Source organism: Bos taurus, chromosome 15, assembly GCF_002263795.3.
Source record: "Bos taurus isolate L1 Dominette 01449 registration number 42190680 breed Hereford chromosome 15, ARS-UCD2.0, whole genome shotgun sequence".
NCBI lineage: Eukaryota > Metazoa > Chordata > Mammalia > Artiodactyla > Bovidae > Bos > Bos taurus.
Genome location: NC_037342.1, coordinates 37,364,905 through 37,384,415, shown reverse-complemented (window position 1 = coordinate 37,384,415; position 19,511 = coordinate 37,364,905). Strand labels below are relative to the sequence as shown.

Below are 19,511 nucleotides of genomic sequence, written 5' to 3'. Positions count from 1 at the left end.
TGAATCATTTTTGCTGTATGGATGAATAAATACAGTTGGAAGAGTTCTGGTGCATCCTTCCATTGCTAATGGCAGGACAGAGACTCAGAGAGGCAAAGCTCCTGCATCCCAGGCTCCCACTGTTAGCAGCAGGGCCACGGCCAGAAGGCTGGCTGCTGACTTCATGCGGATACAGCCTGTGAGCAGTTCCGGGCCCCTGCGTGGGGTGGGGTATGGGAGTGAAGACGTTGTAGATCCCTCGGCAAGGATGCACTAGCTGAAAATCTTTCTATGGGATTTGCCCTGAGCCCCTTTTTGTACCATCTGGCCTGAGTAGTTGGTTCCAGCTTCCTCTCCCCTCCCTTTCTCTCCCTCCTGTCACTCTGAGCCCAAGCTCTGGAGTCCACAAACAGACCTTGTCCCCGGACTGGCAATAGTGCGGAGAGCCTGGGGCCAGCTCTTCCTTTGCTACTGGTTTGCTGGGGAACCACAGGGAACTTTCCTAATCCCCGTAAGCCTTGGTGTTCTCATTCGCTGAGTGGAGAATCTGTTCTGCTGGTATCCTGTGCCCGATGAAGTGATCTTGGAAGATGAACGTGTGAACACAACTTAGAAGGTGTTGAGCTGGCTGGGCTGGGGTTCTGGGGCCTCTTCCCTGAACACAGTGTGTTGTCAGAAGAGAACTGGACACCTCTCCCTGTGAGTCCATAGATGGAGACCTGTGCTTGTGTGTGTGTGTGTATGGTGGGTGAGGGGCAGTAAGCTCGGCAGGGTAAAACATCAGTAAAGTGCATTTCCTGGCTGTACCCCCAAGTAATCTAGTGCGAGCAGGGAATCTGCCCATAAGAAGTCAGATGTAAACATGATGCTTGTGTCAGGGAGAAGGGAAACTGTGCCACAGCGAAGCGAGGGCTGCTCAGGACCCTGGACGGGGTACAGAGGTGGGGCCTGTACCATCACGGCTTCCCCTGGGCTTCTGGAGCGGGGCCAGTGCCAGTTCAGAGGCCAGCAGGGGAAGGAAGCTGCTGCAGCAGAGACAGTGAGGAGACAGGGAAGGTAGAGTGTGGAGGTTTGGGGGCAGAATTTGACATGGGAGGACCCATTTCCTGGGAACAGCCTGGCACCAATGGCACAGGATCCACCTGGTGGCAGGTGGTGGGTACTCCAGTCACACACAGAGACAGAGACAAGGAGAGGGAGGAGTAAAGGAGAGGGAGGAGTAATGGGAAAGAGGAGGAGACATAGGATAAGAGAGGAAGGGGCGACGGGAAGACCCACACAGATAATGAACACACAGTTTCCAAAGGAGTGTTTCATTCTCCCTTGGGCTACTTTAAAAGTACAAATAATTAGTTTGGGAATTCCAGTGGTTAAGATTCTGCACTTCCACTGCAGAGGGTGTGGGTTTGATCCTGGCTGGGGAACTAAGATCCCATGTACTGTGTGGTGCAGCCAAAAAAAAAAAAAAACAAACAAGTAAGTAATCTGAAGCCTTGTGGTGACTGGACATGCAGTGCCCTGCTCCTGGCCTGCTTGGGCATATAGTGATCTCTCATGGTGGTTTTAATTTTCATCTCACTGACAACTAATACTTTTGAGCTGTTTTCCCATATCATTTCAAGCATTTAATGCAGCTCTTCAACCCCAAAAGGGTAGTGTCTTCAGATGGCAGCTCTCAAAAGGTCCACCGATCCTGTGTTTCAACTTACATGTTCATAAAATTCGTTGACAATGCCTTCTGTCTGTTATTAATGCAAGCTTCCAACTTTTGTTGGGCCAATTATATCTGCCAGTTTGCATATCTAGCATACTAAGAGGAGATCATTTTCATTACTCTATTCTATACCATTATTATTTAGGTCATTGACCTATCATTGGAAAAACAGAATTATTTTAGGGGCTGAGGGAGCAGGAGTTTTTTTGTTGTCGTTTCTTTGGCTGCATCATGCGGCTTATGATTTTGTGGCATCTTAGTTCCCTGACAAGGGTTTGAACCCTCGCTCCAGGTGGTAAAAGCCTGGAGTCTTAACCACTGGACTGCCAGGGAATTCCCCAACGTTTGGTTTTTACTAAATTATCTTAAACTGTTTCCTGTCCTTTGGACAGGAAGGAATTTGAATAAATGCTTCCTTTAATTGGTATGTGCCATGACATGTACCTCTATGGGTTAAATTTTCCTTTGAAGTGTGATTAACAATTTTGTTTCAATGGAAGTAGAGCACTATATAAGCAGAACAAACCATGGGTTTCAGTATTTGTGATTACTGCAAAAAATTGAACTTGTGTATATTATATGTTATACACATTAATATATATAATAACATATATATATATACACATACATGCAAAACCAAGGGCTTCCATGGTGGCTTAATGGTAAAGAATCCACCTGTGGTGCAGGAGCTGCAGGAGTCTCAGGTTCAATCCCTGGGTTGGGAAGATCCCCTGGAGAAGGAAATGGCAACCCACTCCAGTATTCTTACCTGGAGAATTCCATGGACAGAGGAGCGTGGCAGGCTACAGTTCATGGGGTTGCAGATTGTTAGACATGACTGAAGCGACTGAGCACTCACTGACCATTTGGTTATTTCTGTGAAATGTCTGTTTGAGACTTTTGCCCATTAAAAAAAATGAATTGCCTTTTTCTTATTGATTTATAAGCTTAAATATATGTATTCTACATAAAACTCTTTGTCAGATATGTGTATTAAGAATACATATTCTCAGTCCGTGGTTTGCATTTTCATTTTCTTAATGGTGTCTTCAGATGGATAGAAATTAACTTTGATAAAGCCCAATGTATTGATCTTTTCTTTTGTAGTTAGTGTTTCTTGTCTCCATTTAAAAAAGGTTTATGTTCCCTCAAATCATGAAAAGAGTCTCTTATATTTTTTTCTAGGAGCTTTATTATTTAACCTTTCACATTTAGTTCAATAGTCTATTTTAAATTACATTTTTTTGATGTTCAAGATTCAGTGTTTTTCTGTATGATATCCAATGGAGCCAGCACCACTTATCAAAAAGATAATGTTTTTCACCGCTGAATTAAAATGGTACCTTTGTTGTAGGTAAAGTAATGACACAGGTATGTCTGTTTTTGGACTATTTTCTGTTCAATTAGTCTTTTTGTCCATCCTTGTACCAGTATGGCCTTGGCTGAGTCCCTATAATCTAAATAATTTTTCATATTTGGTAATATAGATCATCTAATATTGTTCTTGTTTAAGACCTTCTTGGTAATTCTAAGTTTTATGCTTTTCTATATATAATTTAGAATCAGCTTGTTACTTTCTCCAAAGACACCTGCAGAGATTTTGATTGAAATTTCTTTAAATTTGTAAATAAATTCAGGGAAATTTGACATCTTAGACAGTATAGGGTATTCCAGTCAATAAATGTAGTATACCTTCCCACTCTCTCTCTCAGCAATGTTTTGAGTTTTCAGTATTGATGTCTTACACATTTTTAAGATTTATTTCTAGATATATTTTTATGCTAATGTGTGTTATTTGAATTTTTATTTTCTAATTATTGGTGATATATAGAAAATACAATTTTGAATATTGTATCTAATGATCCTGCTGAATTCAGTTATTAATTTTAGTGGTATGTAGATTCTTTGGGATTTTATGCAGATTTGGATTATGTACATTGAAGAAGAAGTGAGTGCTCAGTCATGTCTGACTCTTTTGTGACCCAGTGGACTGTAGCCTGCCAGGTTTCTCTGTCCATGGAATTTCCCTGGTGAGAATATTGGAGTGACTTGCCATTCCCTTCTCCAGGGGATCTTCCCAATCCAGGGATTGAACCCACGTCTCTTGCATCTCTTGCATTGGCAGGCAGAGTCCTTACCAGCTGTTCCACAGGGGTACAATCATGTCATCTGTAAATTATGACAGTTTCACTTCCTTTTTTGGAGTCATTATACCTTTTTATTTCTTTCTCTTGTATTACCTAGGGCCATGACCAACCTAGATAGTATGTTGAAGAGCAGAGATATTACTTTGCCAACAAAGGTCTGTCTAGTCAAGGCTATGGTTTTTCCAGTGGTCATGTATGGATGTGAGAGTTGGACTGTGAAGAAGGCTGAGCGCCGAAGAATTGATGCTTTTGAACTGTGGTGTTAGAGAAGACTCTTGAGAGTCCCTTGGACTGCAAGGAGATCCAACCAGTCCATTCTGAAGGAGATCAGCCCTGGGATTTCTTTGGAAGGACTGATGCTAAAGCTGAAACTCCAATACTTTGGCCACCTGATGTGAAGAGTTGACTCATTGGAAAAGACCCTGATGCTGGGAGGGATTGGGGGCAGGAGGAGAAATGGACAACAGAGGATGAGATGGCTGGATGGCATCACCGACTCGATGGACAAGAGTTTGAGCGAACTCCAGGAGTTGGTGACGGACAGGGAGGCCTGGCGTGCTGCGATTCATGGGGTCGCAAAGAGTTGGACACGACTGAGCGACTGAACTGACTGACTGTCAAGTATTAAGTAGCGGTGGTGATAATAGCTATCTCTGTCTTGATACAGATTTAGGGGGAATGCTTTTGATATTCATTAACTTTTTCCTCATTATCATTTTAAGGACTAGAATACTGAGGCTTAGAGAAGATGAATAACTTGCTCATTTCACCAAGTCAGCAGTTAACACAGTTGAGTTGTGAACCCAGGCTTTTTTTACTCCTTGGTTTGTGCAGCTCCCACTGCACCATCACTACCTCTAGAAAAGTGGGCTGAACCCAGGATCTCTGCTAGAGTCACTTGAGGAAGCTTAAAAATATTGATGACAAGACTCCATCCCAGACCAGCTAAATCAGAATTTCTGGTGGTGTAGTGCAGGCATTAGTGTTATAACAATCCCACATATGAGTCTAATCACCTGAGAACCAGGCAGATAACCGCTGATCTAGAAGTACTTTGGTACAGTTCAGATTCCAGCTGTGCCAGGAGTGCTTTGTGGAAAACTTGCTGTTTTCACATCACCACATGCCTAGCAACCTTCACCCAAAGGAAAATAAACGTTTTCTTAGTGACCTTTGAAACCTCCTCACAGACTCCACTCCTTCCACCGCCAAATGCCTCCAGAGCATCTTTTCAACAATCTGCTTTAAGGAAAATCACTTGCTTGATGGGGAAATTATTTTCTATTTATATTCTTAAGTGATTTAATTCTTGATTTCTTTCCACCTCACTAATTCACCTCCTTCTTCATCACTGACTTGGCTGCCAAACTGGTTATATAATCCCTTTCATCTACTGTTCCATTCCCTATTTCATACTCATATTTGTTTTTGTCTGATTTGGCACTTGACTTTTAATCGAAGAGTCTTGTTTGAAAGAGTAAAAGAGGTTGAGTGGGGTCTGGGTATGTTCATTTGGGAGGAAGGTTATATTCTCCTCCTGAAGGTGTGTTTTACTTTCTGTAACTTTCTATTGGGCTCCCAGCTCTCCCACCACTACTTAAAACAAACATGTCATTTTATAAAGTAAGCCTCTAACCCCTTACTTTGTTCGTAGACTTTGTCCTGAACTTTGCCCTCTTCTGGTTTATATCGCACATTCAGATCCTGCTTCTGGCCTTTGGGCTCAATTATTCCACCAAATACCTTGCCCTGTCCCTTGGCCCGCACTTGGCCTTGCTTCCTCGGATGTGACCCTGCTTCCCTCTCTGACTGTGATTGGATTTTCCCTTTAGCTGTACCTTGGATATGCAGATCCATCAATGAGCAGGATTCCAAGTTCTTTGTGGTTCCCACTTGTCTTTTGTTTTTTCCTGCAGGCTTCTTGTGTCCAAATGGACAGAAAGGTGAAGGAGGAAATTCGGGGGGTCTTTAGGTCATGCTCCCCTTCCACCCCACAGCTGTTATAGCTGCTTTCACATGATTCTGTTAATCTGTTACAACAAGCAAGTCCTGACTTCCCCTAAAAATGAAACATGCAAAAAGGAATTAGAAAGTAGCAGGCGAATGCCAGTGATAGATGATGGGCCTTTGTATCCTGGCCCCTGTCCCTTAGATATTCACCCAAAAGCCACCGGTGCTGCTTTCCCGAAGGTCAGTGGAGGACATTGCTCATAAATCGGATGTGATGTGTCCAGTACACTTGGATCCCTCAAGGGCATGGTTTCCACATCCCACCTCCCAGGGAGACTTTCACAGTCTGCCTGTTCCCTCTTTGTTCAGATTCAGGGTGCATCAGTCCACCAACCCAAGTAGTGACCAGGCCAGACCATCCTCAGCATCACTTGAATGCCCTCCCATGAGGAAAGCTTGTCACCAGGCCCAGCCCATCCCACTCTACGTAAAAGCTAATTACCTCTAAGTGCTTCCAGCAGCAATCTCTTTAGGGCTGTGAAAGTGCTTTGATTAGATTGTTCTCTTGGCATCATTAAATTCACAACTGAGGATGGGAAGTGGGTGTTTGGGGATGGAGGCTCTCCAGAAATGGGACCAGTGTTGGAGGGAGCTGGTCTCATGCTGGGCTACCCCTCGGCCCACCACAGGAGCTGAGTTGAGCAGCCCCTGCTGAGCTGACCCTCTTGCCAGCCTCTTCCTTTCCTGCCCATGTCAAAGGCCCCACAGATGGGCCACAGGGCCAGGAGGGGGGAACCAGGATGGGAGTCTCGGCCGTGGCATCACCCTGCTTCGTGGTCTGAGCAGTCTCTTCCCCTCCCTGGGCCTCTGTTTCCTGATCATTCAGCCCAAACTTCATGCAGCTGAAGTTGTCCGTCAGGCCTCAGCTGCCTACTAGACACCAGAGAAGATTCAGTGCAGGAGCTGCTCCAAGCCGTTCAGATCTAGTACAGGGATGGGCATGTAAACTAGGCATTTACCAACATGATGGGGCTTCCCAGGTGGCTCAGCGGTAAAGAATCCGCCTGCCAATGAGGAGACATGGGAGATGCAGGTTTTATCTCTGGGTCAAAAAGATCCCCTGGAGAAGGAAATGGCAACCCACTCCAGTATTCTTGCTTAGAGCATCCCATGGACAGAGGAGCTTGGCAGGCTATAGTCCAAAGGGTCACAAAGAGTTAGACACGACTGAAGCAACTTAGCACACACGCGCCAGCATGGTAAGTACTCTAGTTGTGGGCAGACCAGAGTGTGTGGAGGACAGAGACCTTCTGACTGGGGGATGAAGGTGCATGTTCACAGAGGAGGTGATTTCTTACCTGGGTCTGAGAGGGAGTGAGGAGTGAAGGCAGGGAAGAGGAACACTTCAGCTGTAAGTGAACTGCGTTTGAATTGTCTATGAAATATCTGGGAAAATTAGTTTTGGAATTGAACATAAAGATACCCAGTAGCAGGTTGGAAATGTGTATGTGGATCTTGGGAAAGGAGGTCAGAGCTGGAGGGCTAGGTTTGAGTCATTAAGGTCACTTGGGTTTGAGAGGTGTTGCTGACGTGGTCCAGAGTGGGCTGATGGCAAAATCTGGGGTTAAGAAGCAGTTAGCTAGGAGGAGATGGGCCCCAAAGTGGGTATCCTGGAGGCCCAGGAAGAGGAGAGGCCCAGATGGAGAGAGTTCTCAGCAGGGGGAGGTAATTCTAAAGGCCAAAAAAGAGAGGAATGGAGAGGCTGGGCTTTGCACCAGTCACGTTCCCAAATCCTTTTAAGTGTATGACCTCTCTCTTTCTGCTTCTCCCTCTCCCACCCCTGTTTCTCTTTGGTTTCTGTATCTCTGTTTCTCCGTCTCTTTCTTTGTTCCAATTGATCTCTGTGTCAGTCTACCTAGTTCAGCTTCGGTCACAATGTAAATGCTCAGTTACTGTTTGCTGAACATTAGAGATGCATGGGTGGTACTTTTTCTCTCAGTTCCCTTCTGAGGAATGTAATTGTTCATCTTATCATTCCTGGTTGGGCATTAATACAGGAGTCACTGACCTTCGCAAAATTCTAGTTCTGGCCTGCATGATCCAAGGTTGTCAAGCCAATGAGAAAACTTGTAGGCCCCAATCCGCAGAGCTGAGGTTCCCCACGGGGTCACAACCTCAGAGGAGCCTGCAGAAGGGAGCCCTGGAGAGAAGTCCAGGTGGGAGACTAAGCCAGGGTAGGGAAAGTGAAACCAGGGCCCTAAGTCTCGGAGAGACAACTGTACCCGCTGGATGGGGCTAAGGTGGAATGAGGGTGCCACCGTGTGGCAGCCACTGCATATGCATCTCTTAGATAATGCAGATTTCAGCACCCTTTGGGGTTTATATATATATAAAGAGAGAGAGAGTGAGCGAGTGAGCACTTCCCTGGTGGCTCAGATGGTAAAGAATCTGCCTGCAATGCAGGAAGCCTAGGTTTGATCCCCTTGGAGAAGGAAATGGCTACCTACTCCAGTATTCTCGCCTGGAGAATTCCATAGACAGAGGAGCCTAGTGGGTTGCAGTCCATGGAGTCACAAAGAGTCGGACATGACTAAGCAAAAAATTAAAGGCTCAGAGTAGGTACAAAAATATTCCAGCTAGTAAATATAGAGGCAGGATTCAGAACAGCTAGGTGTGACTCCAGAGGCCGTGCGATTTCTGAGACTGTACGAATTGGTTCATACACTGGGAAGCCCACAGCCCATTGGTGGGGGCCCTTCAGGGCCTCCTGATGATGAGCTGGGCTGGACTGAAGTTGTGAGATAGTAATGGATATGGAGATCAATTTCGGTTGGTGGCCGCTTGCTAGCAGGAGGCCATGTGGCCAGTCACTGGCATCAGGGCCAGAAGCCTGGGAAATTGACCCACTCAACGATTCAGGGTCACTTTCCAGGGGTCAGGAATCTGTGGGATCCAGTTATACATGCTGTCATGACAGTAGATGTGCCTAGATGTGAGCTCTGAAGAGGGTCTCCCTCTCTGATCTTGGGGTGCGGGCCTTAAGTCAGAGCGGCTTCGGGAGATCTTCGGGGAAGTCAGGCTGTACAATGGTCATTTGTGGATGAGTCACTTGCCCTTGCCCCTCTGCTCCAGTACACAGCCTGGCACTCGGCATGCACTCAGGGAGGCTGTGCTCAGTGGGTTTGCCAAGCGGGAGTCTGGGCTGGTGAGTGGGCCCTTGGGGACCGTCCATTCCATGACCTCTCTAGTGTATTCAGATTGGCCCATCTCCCTGAACCTGCTGGGGATTAGGTCTGAATCTAGTTTGGGACTGACCAGCATTCCCAGCTGGGGCTGGGATGCAACTCCATGTGCACCCAAGATGAGATTAGGGAGTTGGACTGGCTGAGAGAGTCCCTCACTAGAGACCCTGTTGCTCTCTAGCCTTGGATGGTGCTGGAAGTGGGGAGGCGACGAACCAGATAAGCTTAAGAGGTGTCTTAGGTTGCAGTAAGAGGGCAGCTTCCCATTTCTAGGCCCAGAGCAGCCCCCGTTTCTTCCCTGGGCCCCGGTGAGGTCCCTCCCAGAGGGCCTGTTAGCCGAACACCTGGCAGGAGCCCAGTCCTGCGGGGACTGCTGGCTGCTGTTTGCTCTCTTTTATTGAGCACATCCAGGTGAGTTTTATTGCGGATGGTTCCCCAGGCTCCTGTTTCCACATTTGTCTCTTTTGAGTCTGAGATTGCCAAAGGCTTTCACTGCTAATGGCCCTTAGGGCTCCCAAGAGCATTTAAGGGAGGCCTAGAACATGACTGGGTAATTAGTCAGACTAAACGCAGCCCCTGGAGCGTGGCTGAAGCTGAGTGGCAGGAAGTCATGGTGTGGGGACAGGAGCCCAGGCCCAGGGCAGCTGCACAGGCTTCTCCTCGCCTCACCTCACCTCACCCTGCCTCTGTCCCTGCCCTGAGCCCGAACAAGGGTAGGTCTCCCTGGCCCTTGATGGCAGGGTCCCCAGGCAGGTGGGTGTCCTGCGTCATCTGAGGAGGACTGCTGAGCTGACCTTGGCAAGTTACTGCCTCTCTTTCTCTGAACAAGTCTCACCTTGCTGGCAGGCTGAGCTCAGGTGTCACTTCTCAGAAGGCAGCATGACACCTCTTCAAAACCATGGGCTTTGAGACCAAGCCGTTTTGGTTCAAATCCCAAAGCAACTGGTTTTAAAGTCTGTGATCTGGGGTAAGTCAATGAACCTTTGTGTGTCTCAGTTTCTTCATCTTTAAATTGAAGATAATGATAACACTGACCTCAGAAGGTTATTAAAAGGATGAATGGTATAATAACGTATGCACTGTGTATCATAGCACTGACCTCGGGAGGCGGTTATGAGGATTAATGGTGTAATAACACTTGCACAGTGGTAGCGGGCATATATTAAGCTCTCAAGAAGTTACAGTACCAAGAGCAGGTCCGACTGGAGCAGAACTCGGGGGGTTGACATCTTTCTCTGGCATTCAGGTCCCCTGTGCCCAGGTTTGCTTCTCTCTGGTGGGGCAGAGAGAGCAAGGCCTCTGTAGGGGAGGGCGGTGGAGGACAGGATGGGGAAAAGGATGCTGAGCTCAGCCTGCTGCTGACCTAAGGAGGGGAGGAGGGAGCCAACATTTGTCAAGCATCACTTCTGGCTCCAGCATCTCCTGCTTCATCTCTTTAACTCCTCACACCTTGTTGGTGGGTGAGGAAACAAAGTCTCAGAGAGGCTGAGTGACCGAGCAGGAGGGAGTGAGGAGGGGCGCTTAGGGGTGTGAGATTCCTAAGGGACTGTTCTTTCTACTAGAGTTCGCTGTGGTGGATGCCCTGGCCTAGCCCCTGGACACCTGCTGATGCCTGCTATCTAAGAAGCCCATGGGAAGTCACTGATCTCTCTGGAGCCAAAGGATAAGCCCCTAGAGTCCCTGGGGATCCAGTCTGGGATGTGAGTCTGTTTCATTATTGTCATGAGCATGTGCTGTCTCTCTGCTCGCAGGTGGATGGTGTTCTGTGCTTGGCTGACATTTTGACCGACGACAGCCACTCAGAAGCCACGCGGGCCGAGGCTGCGGCCGTGGTGGCCCAGGTCACCTCCCCACACCTGCCCTTCACCCAGCACCTCAGCAGCTTTCTGGAGAGCATGGAGGAGATCGTGACAGCTCTCGTTAGTGAGTCATCTGGGGTGCGGGGGTGCCGTTGGGTGAGGGGGGCCTTGTCACGGTTGTCTTCAGAAAAGGCTCCCTGGGCCCCCTCACTACACCCCACACAACTCCTCCACAGAGATCACATGTGCCAAATCCCAGCGGTTAAGGATCAGAGTCAGACTTGGAAGAGCTTTGTTGTCAAGTCTTCTATTAGAATGCTTGCAGCCCTCTGAGAAACTACAAGCACTGACTTGAGTTCAGGCTAGGATTAATTGGCCTTTCTGGGTGGAGACCAAGACACGCCCCAGGGAAGCGTGGGGACTCCAATGTTGAGGTTCAGATCCTTGGCCAGAGAGACTGATGGGCTTTGTTCCCGAAATCTCCCATCTGTGGTACCCGGGGAATGTGGCAGCAATGCCTGGCGACAAGTGGCTTCTCAGAGAGCAGCCATTCCCCACACCTGCTGCCTGCAACCCCAGCCTGGCCTCGCCCCCTGGGACCCTGAGAGCTTTGACTCTTCTAGAGTCCCCTATTCAGATGTGTGTGTTCCTGGCAGGAGAATCAGAGCCTGATATCCAGAATATACTCTTTCTGCCAAACTGCAGGAAGTAGAAGAACTCACCTGGAGAGCAGTCCTCAGGAAATTTGTTTTGCAGACCTCAGCCGTTTTGTATTTCTATTTCAATCCCTCTCTCTGTCACTGTCTCTATATCTGTATCTTATTGAAACAATGAAAATTGATTTCATCAGATAATGTAGGGTTGGTGTCAGGGCACTTGGGCTTGGATTTTTGTCTTTGATTCATCCATCTGACAAAGAGCTCTTGATCGGTAGCCCTGGGCAGGCTGTGTGGGATTCCACCCCTCACTTGCCATACTGCATTGCAAAGCTCCCTTTATGGTGTTCCTACTGTAGGAAACAAGAGGTAAGGACCCGTTTCTCCCAAGGGTTCTCCTAGCTTTAGAATTTTCAGATCTGTAAGTACTTTGCACTCAGGAGGTCTTAGTTAGAGTTGACTTAATGGCTGATTCTAGTTTCTCTGGTCACGGCACCTCCAGGCCAGGGTGGGAGAAATCAACTTGTTAAATATCTACATTGATTCAAAGCTGAGAAAATACAGAAGTGGACTGTTGAAGAGCCTTGGCTGGAGGGAACTCAAGAGATCACGCCCACCCTATAAGAGAAGAAACCGAGGCCCAAAGCGGGTGAGAAACTTTCCCAAGGCCACATGACAGTGTTAGGATTCCCTTCTGCCAAGGGTGTTATACTCGGGCATAGCACCAGAGCCTGGCAGGAAACAGAAATGAGGTGAAGAAGCCAGGTGGAAAAAGAAAATAAGGAGATTTTGAGTCCTGTATTGAATTTAAAAACATGTACAGTGGATGATGTTGTTGTTCATTCGCTCAGTCGTGTCCAGCTCTTTTCGACCCCATGGACTGCAGCATACCAGGCTTCCCTGTCCTTCACTATCTCCCAGAGTTTGCTCAAATTCATGTCCGCTGAATCAACGATGTCATCCAACCATCTTATCCTCTGTCAACCCCTTCTCCTGCCCTCAATCTTTCCCAGCATCAGGGTCTTTTCCAGTGAATTGGCTGCTCGCATCAGGTAGTCAAAGTATTAGAGCTTCAGCTTCAGCATCAGTCCTTCCTTCCAATGAATATTCAGGGTTGATTTCCTTTAGGATTGACTGGTTTGATCTCCAGATTCACTTCTGCCAGGGGTGTCATGCTCAATCATGCACCAGAGCTTGGCAGGAAACATAAATGAGGTGAAGAGGCCAGATGGAAGAAGAAAATAAGGAGATGTGAGTCCTGTACTGAATTTAAAAGCATCTGCAGTGAATAAAGAGAGGCAATCCCTGATAAACTCCGGTTGATTGTTGCCATATAGGAAAGAGCAATTTTAAAAAAGACAAAAATTCTAAGTTTTATAGAAAATCTCCCAGTCTATAAATGATAGCAAATAATAAATCAAAACATATATATTCCAAGTGACCTTTCACTATTACCATATGTCTATGCCAGCTTCTTTGCCTGGTCTGGATTTCTCCCCAGAGAAGAGTTTCCTTATTTGTTTTGCCCTGATGAAGATACATTGTGGAGTCAGCTCTGAGAGTCAGCAGACGGGATGTATCTTCTGGGCAGGTAGCCAGGGCTCTGTTCTTTGGTGGGAAATAGTCCTCCAATTTCTTGCCATTCCCTGGAAACATTTATAAATGAGTCACTGGGATCCTCAGTTTAATCTTTCTAACATATCCCAGGTGACTCAGCCTGTAGCTCAAATAAATGTGCATCATCAAAATTAAAAGGCACTTAGACAGTTGTGTTAATAATTGCTATGTCTGCAGCAGTGGTGGTAATATAAGAATGAGGGTGGGTATTTGGACTAGAAATTGTAGCAAAGTGGACTATGGGTTGTGTGATCACACCCCAAACCCTGGACATAGGCAGGTGGCCTGGAAGGGCTGACCCTAGTGGTTCCCCCCAAATCAGAAGATAAAGCCATCATTGTAAAGGGGTGGTCATAGACTTCTTATTTGTTGCTGTTGTTCAGTCGCTCAGTCATGTCCAACTGTTTGTGACCCCATGGACTGTAGTTCACCAGGCTTCTCTGTCCTTCACCATCTTCTGGAGTTTGCTCAAACTCATGTCTATCGAGTCAGTGATGCCATCCAACCATCTCATCCTCTGTCATCCCCTTCTCCTCCTTCCTTCAATCTTTCTTAGCATCAGAGTCTTTTCCAATGAGTTAGCTCTTCGCATTAGGTGGCCAAAGTATTGGAGCTTCAGCATCAGTCCCTCCAAAGATAGAGTTCTTAATTCCTTGGCTAATGTGCAGCCCAGGGAGGTTAGATCAAGATGCTCGGTCTTGTTGTGGCCACACCTGGGCTGTGGGGAGCAGTGCTGCCCAGGGGGTAAGCATTTTCTCGATGAAATAAGATCTGCAGGAGCATCACTGCAAAATGAAGCAAAGAAGCCTGGAGACAAGAGGCAGCCTAGAACATAGAAAGAGTGGGGAGTCTGGGGTCATGCAGACTTGGATTTGATTCTCAGTTCAGTTTAATTCAGTCACTCAGTCGTGTCCGACTCTTTGCGACATGAATTGCAGCATGCCAGGCCTCCCTGTTCATCACCAACTCCCAGAGTTCACTCAACTCATGTCCATCGAGTCCATGATGCCATCCAGCCATCTCATCCTCTGCCGTCCCCTTCTCCTCCTGCCCCCAATCCCTCCCAGCATCAGGGTCTTTTCCAATGAGTCAACTCTTCTCATGAAGTGGTCAAAGTATTGGAGTTTCAGCTTCAGCATTGGTCTTTCCAATGAACACCCAGGACTGATCTTTAGGATGGACTGGTTGTATCTCCTTGCAGTCCAAGGGACTCTCAAGAGTCTTCTCCAACACCACAGTTCAAAAGCATCAATTCTTCCATGCTCAGCTTTCTTCACAGTCCAACTCATGAACCCCCAAATTACCATCAACCCTCAATTCCACAGTTTTTGGAAAATCATTGAACATTTGAGTCCTCTGTCCCTTCATCTATAAAATTGTCACAAAAAGTTGGGTTGTTGTGAGGATGGAATGAATTAGTGAGATAGAGTGCACAGCAGGGCCTGGCACAGAATAAACACTTGATCAGAGGTGGCTATTGCTACTAGCTTCTCTGAGTCTCAGCTTCTACATTGTAAATGGAGGCAACTACTTTCTGCCCTAAAGGTGCTCAGAAATTAATGGCATTGTGTAAAGCACACTGCAGGAGGTTCAACTAATGCTATTTTCTGTCCCTTTATAGGCAGGGACCAGAAATTGCTTTCACTAGAAGGTGCCAAGAGGTGCCAGTTCTAATATCAGAACCTAAAAGTAGATTCTTTTGGAAGCAAGAACTAGAGAGCAGGATAGAACACAGCTCAACTCTTCCCAGTCTGGCTTCTTTTCCTGTACTTTCATAGAGGTACTATGTAGGTATCCACATCAGTAGGAGGGGATGTGGACCCAGGAAGCCCCTTGATTATTGGTCATGTTGTAACTGAGGGTCAGAAGTCAGGTCCATTCGGATGGGTGGGCAGCACCGTGGACCCCTTTATGCCTTCTCCAAGGCAGGAGCCCATGGGGGGAATGTGTTAGGTGGTGGAGGGGTGCAGGTTGGGGTGGCCCTCTCTTCCTCAAAGAATCCACAGAATACTGGAGTGGGTAGCTTTTCCCTTCCCCAGGGGACCTTCCCAACCCAGGGATTGAACCCAGGTCTCCCACATTGCAGGTGGATTCTTTACCAGCTGAGCCACAAGGGAAACCCAAGCATACTAGAGTGGGTAGCCTATCCCTTCTCCACAGATCCTCCTGACACAGGAATTGAACTGGGGTCTTCTGCATTGCAGGCACATTCTTTACCAACTGAGCCATCAGGGAAGCCCCAGAGAACCTTTAATACAATTACAGATGGTAGTTGGGGGGATATTATTAGGATTGGGTTATGGCTCCTAGAATCAGTGAGAAAGAGCCTGACATTCAGGGACATGATGTAGGACTTTTATGCAGCCAGGTGATCCTTATCCTGGGACCCAGAGGAAATCCCAAAACTGTGCTGACGACAGTTGGAAAAGCAGTGTTTTTATATTTTAACTTCAGCTTCTCCCTCAAGGCTAACTTAGCAGCAGTCTAGTGCAGTCACTAGACACACATGGACTAGAGCTCTTTCCTGCCCCAGGGCCTTTGCACATGCTGTTCCTTTGGTTTGGAACATGCTCTTTCCCCCACATATTCTAATGACTTGTTCATTTCCCCCCAAGGTCTCAGTGGGAAAGTCACTTTCTTAGGGAGACCTTTCCTATTCACCCAGTGGGCCTTTAAGACGAGTGCTAATTCTTGTCTTAGCACCTGTTTATTTCCTCCCTCATATTTATTAGACTTTGCAGTTATATATATCAACTTCTTAAAAGTTTGTTTTCTCTTGCCCAGTTGTTTAGTCAGTAAGTCGTATCCAAATCTTTGTGACCCCATGAACTTCGGCATACCAGGCTCCCCTGTCCTTCACTATCTCCTGGAGTTTGCTCAAACTCATGTCCATTGAGTCAGTCATGCCATCCAACCATCTTATTCTCTGTCACCCACTTCTCCTCCTGCCCTCAATCTTTCCCAGTATCAGGCTCTTTTCTAGTGAGTCAGCTTTTTGCATCAGGTGGCCAAAGTATTGGAACTTCAGCTTTAGCATCAGTCCTTCCAATGAATATTCAGGGTTGATTTCCTTTAAGATTGACTGGTTTGATCTCCTTGCTGTCCAAGGGACTCTTAAGTCTTCTCCAGCACCACAGTTTGAAATCATCAATTCTTTTAGGATGTAAGCTTAACAGGGGCAAATATCTGATCTGCTGTGTTCACCAGTCCATATGAAGACACTAGAGTGCTCAGTACACAGTGTTCACTCAGTAGATACTTGTTGGATGAACAAGTAATTAGAATGCACACATCAAGTTGCAAATGCCAGCTCTGCAACTAATATCAGATCAGATTAGATCAGATCAGTCGCTCAGTCGTGTCCGACTCTTTGGGACCCCATGAATCGCAGCACGCCAGGCCTCCCTGTCCATCACCAACTCCTGGAGTTCGCTGAGACTCACGTCCATCGAGTCAGTGATGCCATCCAGCCATCTCATCCTCTGTTGTCCCCTTCTCCTCCTGCCCCTAATCCCTCCCAGCATCAGAGTCTTTTCCAATGAGTCAACTCTTCGCATGAGGTGGCCAAAGTATTGGAGTTTCAGCTTTAGCATCATTCCTTCCAAAGAAATCCCAGGTCTGATCTCCTTCAGAATGGACTGGTTGGATCTCCTTGCAGTCCAAGGGACTCTCAAGAGTCTTCTCCAACACCACAGTTCAAAAACATCAATTCTTCGGTGCTCAACCTTCACAGTCCAACTCTCACATCCATACATGACCACAGGAAAAACCATAGCCTTGACTAGACGGACCTTTGTTGGCAAAGTAATATCTCTGCTTTTGAATATGCTATCTAGGTTGGTCATAACTTTCCTTCCAAGGAGTAAGCGTCTTTTAATTTCATGGCTGCAGTCACCATCTGCAGTGATTTTGGAGCCCCCCAAAATAAAGTCTGACACTGTTTCCACTGTTTCCCCATCTATTTCCCATGAAGTGATGGGACCGGATGACATGATCTCAGTTTTCAGAATGTTGAGCTTTAAGCCAACTTTTTCACTCTCCACTTTTACTTTCATCAAGAGGCTTTTTAGTTCCTCTTCACTTTCTGCCATAAGGGTGGTGTCATCTGCATATCTGAGGTTATTGATATTTCTCCCGGCAATCTTGATTCCAGCTTGTGTTTCTTCCAGTCCAGCGTTTCTCATGATGTACTCTGCATATAAGTTAAATAAACAGGGTGACAATATACAGCCTTGACGTACTCCTTTTCCTATTTGGAACCAGTCTGTTGTTCCATGTCCAGTTCTAACTGTTGCTTCCTGACCTGCATACAAATTTCTCAAGAGGCAGATCAGGTGATCTGGTATTCCCATCTCTTTCAGAGTTTCCCACAGTTTATTGTGATCCATACAATCAAAGGCTTTGGCATAGTCAATAAAGCAGAAATAGATGTTTTTCTGGAACTCTCTTGCTTTTTCCATGATCCAGCAGATGTTGGCAAGTTGATCTCTGGTTCCTCTGCCTTTTCTAAAACCAGCTTGAACATTAGGAAGTTCAGGGTTCACATATTGCTGAAGCCTGGCTTGGAGAATTTTGAGCATTACTTTACTAGTGTGTGAGATGAGTGCAATTGTGTGGTAGTTTGAGCATTCTTTGGCATTGCCTTTCTTTGGGATTGGAATGAAAACTGACCTTTTCCAGTCCTGTGGCCACTGCTGGGTTTTCCAAATGTGCTGGCATAATGAGTGCAGCACTTTCACAGCATCATCTTTCAGGATTTGGAATAGCTCAACTGGAATTCCATCACTTCCACTAGCTTTGTTCGTAGTGATGATTTCTAAGGCCCACTTGACTTCACATTCCAGGATGTCTGGCTCTAGGTGAGTCATCACACCATCGTGATTATCTGGGTCATGAAGATCTTTTTTGTACAGTTCTTCTGTGTATTCTTGCCATCTCTTCTTAATATCTTCTGCTTCTGTTAGGTCCATACCATTTCTATCCTTTATCGAGCCCATCTTTGCATGAAATGTTCCTTTGGTATCTCTGATTTTCTTGAAGAGATCCCTAGTCTTTCCCATTCTATTGTTTTCCTCTATTTCTTTGCATTGATCGCTGAAAAAGGCTTTCTTACCTCTTCTTGCTATTCTTTGGTACTCTGAAAGATACATTTCCCTCTCCAGTAACTACTTTTTTTTTCATCTGTAAAATGGAAATTATAACAGCTTTCCAAAATTTCTCCCAGAGCTATTGTGGGAACCAGATGAGGTAACTGATATGAAAGCGCTTGGCAGTGAAGCTGTTTTCTTCCTCTTCACCATCTAGAACTGTGCCAAGAGGCCTCGTCTGGGGAAGTCTTCCTGCTGGCCTCCGCGGCCCTTGCCAACATCACCTTCTTTGACACGATGGCCTGTGAGATGCTCCTGCAGCTGAATGCCATCCGCGTGCTGCTGGAGGCCTGCAGCGACAAGCAGAGAGTGGACACACCTTACACCCGGGACCAGGTGAGCCGCTCAGGGGGCCATGTCCGGAGCCTGTACGTGTGAAGGCAGAGGGCAGGGGCCAGGGCTCAGGTTCTGGAGTCAGCATGGCCTGCAGCACAGAGTCAGTGCTGTTAGTTGTGTTCTTGGGGAAGGTGAAGGAATGTGTTCTCCACGTGCCTCATGCCCTTGGAGCATCTCCACAAGTCCCCTGCTCATCCCCTTTCCCATCCCAACCTCTAGAAGGCCTTCCTCCGTCTCCATCTGTCCATCCTAGGAGGCAGAGAGGCACCATGGGAAGGTCCCTGAACCTCCTCCAAAGGTCTGGGTCCAGCTTTGTGGGCTCCTGGCTGTCTGATCTTGAACCTACTGTGAGTTTCTTCCTTTCCTGGCCTCCATGAAACAGGGTCTTGGAGCAGACCCTTGATTCTGGACCTCAGCCCCTGTATCAGTTTCTCTCTCTCTCTCTCTCTCTTTTTTTTTTTGTATATTTGAATTCCATGAAAAGTTTTGTTTGGGGAAAAATGATTTTACTACTATATATGTTTGAAATATTGAGTAAGGGGCTTTTCAAGGGCCTTTGCCCTCTGAGGTTATGGGAGTCGGTCTTGACCCACCTCTGCTGTGTTCAACCTCCCATTTCCCTATCAGAGGTGGGGGTGGTGGATCTGGTGCGTTTTTGTTCTCTGTAAATCCCACCAGATGCCTGAGCTCTGTGTCAGATGATCCTCTAACCTCATCCTTGTCTGTGTCCCAGCTCCCCAGTCCTACCTGATTCTTTTAGCCTTGCTGCCTGGTCAAAGCTGCCATAACTTCACGTGCCAGCTCCCACCCCAGCAACTCTGGGAAAGCCTTCCCAGACAGCCCTGGCTCTCTGGGATCCTCCTTTCCTTGAAGGCCACACCTCACAATGCAGTGTTGACTTTTCCAGTGATATTTATTCTTTTC

General features: G+C 46.9%; 1 protein-coding gene across 3 annotated transcripts in view; it reads left to right on the top strand.

Annotated features, from left to right (window-relative positions):
* The window catches only part of INSC (INSC spindle orientation adaptor protein), a 140,170-nt gene that overhangs the window by 98,162 nt on the left and 22,497 nt on the right, over positions 1 to 19,511 (top strand). For all 3 annotated transcript variants that reach the window (XM_005216065.5, XM_059875007.1, NM_001205483.1), the window contains 2 exons: positions 10,784 to 10,955; positions 18,409 to 18,587. In XM_005216065.5, the coding sequence (XP_005216122.1) occupies positions 10,784 to 10,955; positions 18,409 to 18,587 (351 nt within the window). The remainder of the gene's footprint in view (positions 1 to 10,783; positions 10,956 to 18,408; positions 18,588 to 19,511) is intronic.